Source organism: Lucilia cuprina, unplaced genomic scaffold (assembly GCF_022045245.1).
Source record: "Lucilia cuprina isolate Lc7/37 unplaced genomic scaffold, ASM2204524v1 Scaffold_7906, whole genome shotgun sequence".
NCBI lineage: Eukaryota > Metazoa > Arthropoda > Insecta > Diptera > Calliphoridae > Lucilia > Lucilia cuprina.
The window spans coordinates 1-2,314 of NW_025812844.1; the positions used below are offsets into that span (position 1 = coordinate 1).

At 31.4% G+C, this 2,314-nt stretch overlaps 1 protein-coding gene across 1 annotated transcript; it reads right to left on the minus strand.

The window, feature by feature from the left end:
* Positions 1–597: 597 nt before the first annotated feature.
* Positions 598–1,457, minus strand: LOC111686129 (the record flags this gene model as incomplete). Its single annotated transcript, XM_046956126.1, has 3 exons — positions 598–800; positions 893–1,124; positions 1,372–1,457. Coding segments are annotated over 3 exons (521 nt in total), but the record flags the coding sequence as incomplete, so codon positions are not given.
* Between the last annotated feature and the right edge of the window lie 857 nt (positions 1,458–2,314).

Consider the following 2,314-nt stretch of genomic DNA (forward strand, 5'->3'; position numbering starts at 1 on the left):
CTATCTATCTATCTATCTATCTATCTATCTATCTATCTATCTATCTATCTATCTATCTATCTATCTATCTATCTGTCTATCAGCCTTTAGGACATGATATCTTCAATTCCAAACCTAATAAAGAAATTCTTAGTCCAGCGTTGACCAATCCTTCGAAACTGTAGACTTTGTTCTCTGGTTTCAAAATTTGTCAGCCCGAGTATTTGGCCTGAGTCCTTCTTAACCCGCTAAATTTCATTAATATCGGTATTCTAATTCGAACTGTGGTCCATAATATAGGTATCATCACAAAATTATAACTCTTCTAAAATGTGTGAAGTTAGGACCTTCTCCTTTGAAGTATTTGGCCTGAGTCCTTCTAAAAGTTCACTTATTAATAAGTCACTCTAATACTTCTATATCTTTCATTAGTATTCTAATTCTAATTGCGGTCTATAATATAAATTACGTAACAAAATTATAACTCTTTCAAAATATGTGAAGTTAGGGCATTTCCCTTTAACGTTACATTTAAGACACTCATTATTTTAAGTTAATGGTGGGATTCGTCTCAAGTCCGAATGTAATATAGGTTATCATATGGTGTGACTATCTTACCAATCTTTTTAGCCCTTTCCGGAGGTCTAGAAAATATCGTCTCTATTGTAGCAGCCGGCTGACAATTTGCTGTTAAACTACGGCGATTTGTAAAGGGTGAAGACATTGAGGTTAGATACTCCTCAACCGCTTGACAAAAATCCAAATGAGCATTTTTCGTACTGACTACCAAACAATAATTGACGGCATGAAAATCAAATTTACTAAAAATACAAAAGGAAAAAAAATGAATAAATAAAAATATTTGTCAAACACAAATTGCAGTTAAATTTAAGCCAATTAGCAACTGACCCACCTTTTATCCCATTTAACAATCATTTGTCGTTTTCGCACACGATTTTGACTGCGAATACTAATGCGATGAGTACGATTCAATAGTGGCCAGTTGGCCTGTGGATGTAAAGCTGTAGCCTCTATTTTTACAGAACCTCTATGGCGTGCTTGCACAAAAATATCATATTGGCCTCGTAGAGCACAAGTCAAGACCACAGAACGTTGGTCGATTTTAACGGCTCGCAATAAATTAGCTGTTTTAAGCAACATTTTGACGATGTTATAATGAAGTCATTCATTCATTAGAGTCATTTATTTGTTCATTTGTTTATGTTTTCCACGTCAGGTATACCGCCAGTCGTAATTATTAAGAATGAAACAAATTTGGGAAGCAAATTGTAAGGGTTTTATAAAGTTGTATTATTTTTATATTATTTTTTGTTTAATTATTTCAAATTGGGCTTCTTGGGCCAATGAATGTTTGAGTGAATGGCTACTTACCCGTTTGATTAAAATATATTTTACGTGCCACAATTTGTGAGAAATTTATATTTAAGGGAGCCGATGAATTTAAATGTAATACAAATCTGTAAATAAAAGAAAATGAAAATTATGAATTTTTTAAAGAATTTATTAACTAGAAATAATGCCAAGAAATGGCCAATAGGAAAATTTTTATATACAACTCGTTCTTTTGAAATTACTGCCTGCCTTTCCTATCGGCCCAACTGATTACACCAATCTTTATTGCCTGTGTAATTCATCAAAAGAAAACTCAAAAAACCAGGATATTATTACTCATAATGTAAATTATAAAAATATACGTTTTTTAACCACTTAATTATACCGGAAACTTGTATGCCTTAATGCATTTCTACTTATGACTGCAGCCAATTAACTTGTTGGATTTCATTATTATGTTTTTATTCTTGTTATGAAAAGAAAAATATATTTTTAAATTTTTTACAAGAAATTTCCAAATAATTTATGCCCCACATAATTTATTCAAATAAATTATTGCAAAGAAATGTAAAAAAATGTATTGCGTAAAATTTTTACTCCAGCCACATTTGTAAAAGCAAATCCAAGTAGGTATTGACATTGCACTATGACTAGTGAGGGTGGGGTTATTTAAAAATGTATTCTACTAGTTTGAAATTGAAAACCTTGCAGTTTATTTAATAATAATGTTTAAACTGATTTAAAAGATAAAAACATCTTATCAGTAGTCTAGTCTATAGTCTAGTCTGTAGTCTAGTCTCTAGTCTCGTTTATAGTTTAGTCTATGGTCTAGTCTATAGTCTAGTCTATAGTCTAGTCTATAGTCTAGTCTATTGCCTAGTCTATAGTCTAGTCTATAGTCTAGTCTATTGTCTAGTCTATAGTCTAGTCTATAGTCTAGTCTATAGTCTAGTCTATAGTCTAGTCTATAGTCTAGTCTATA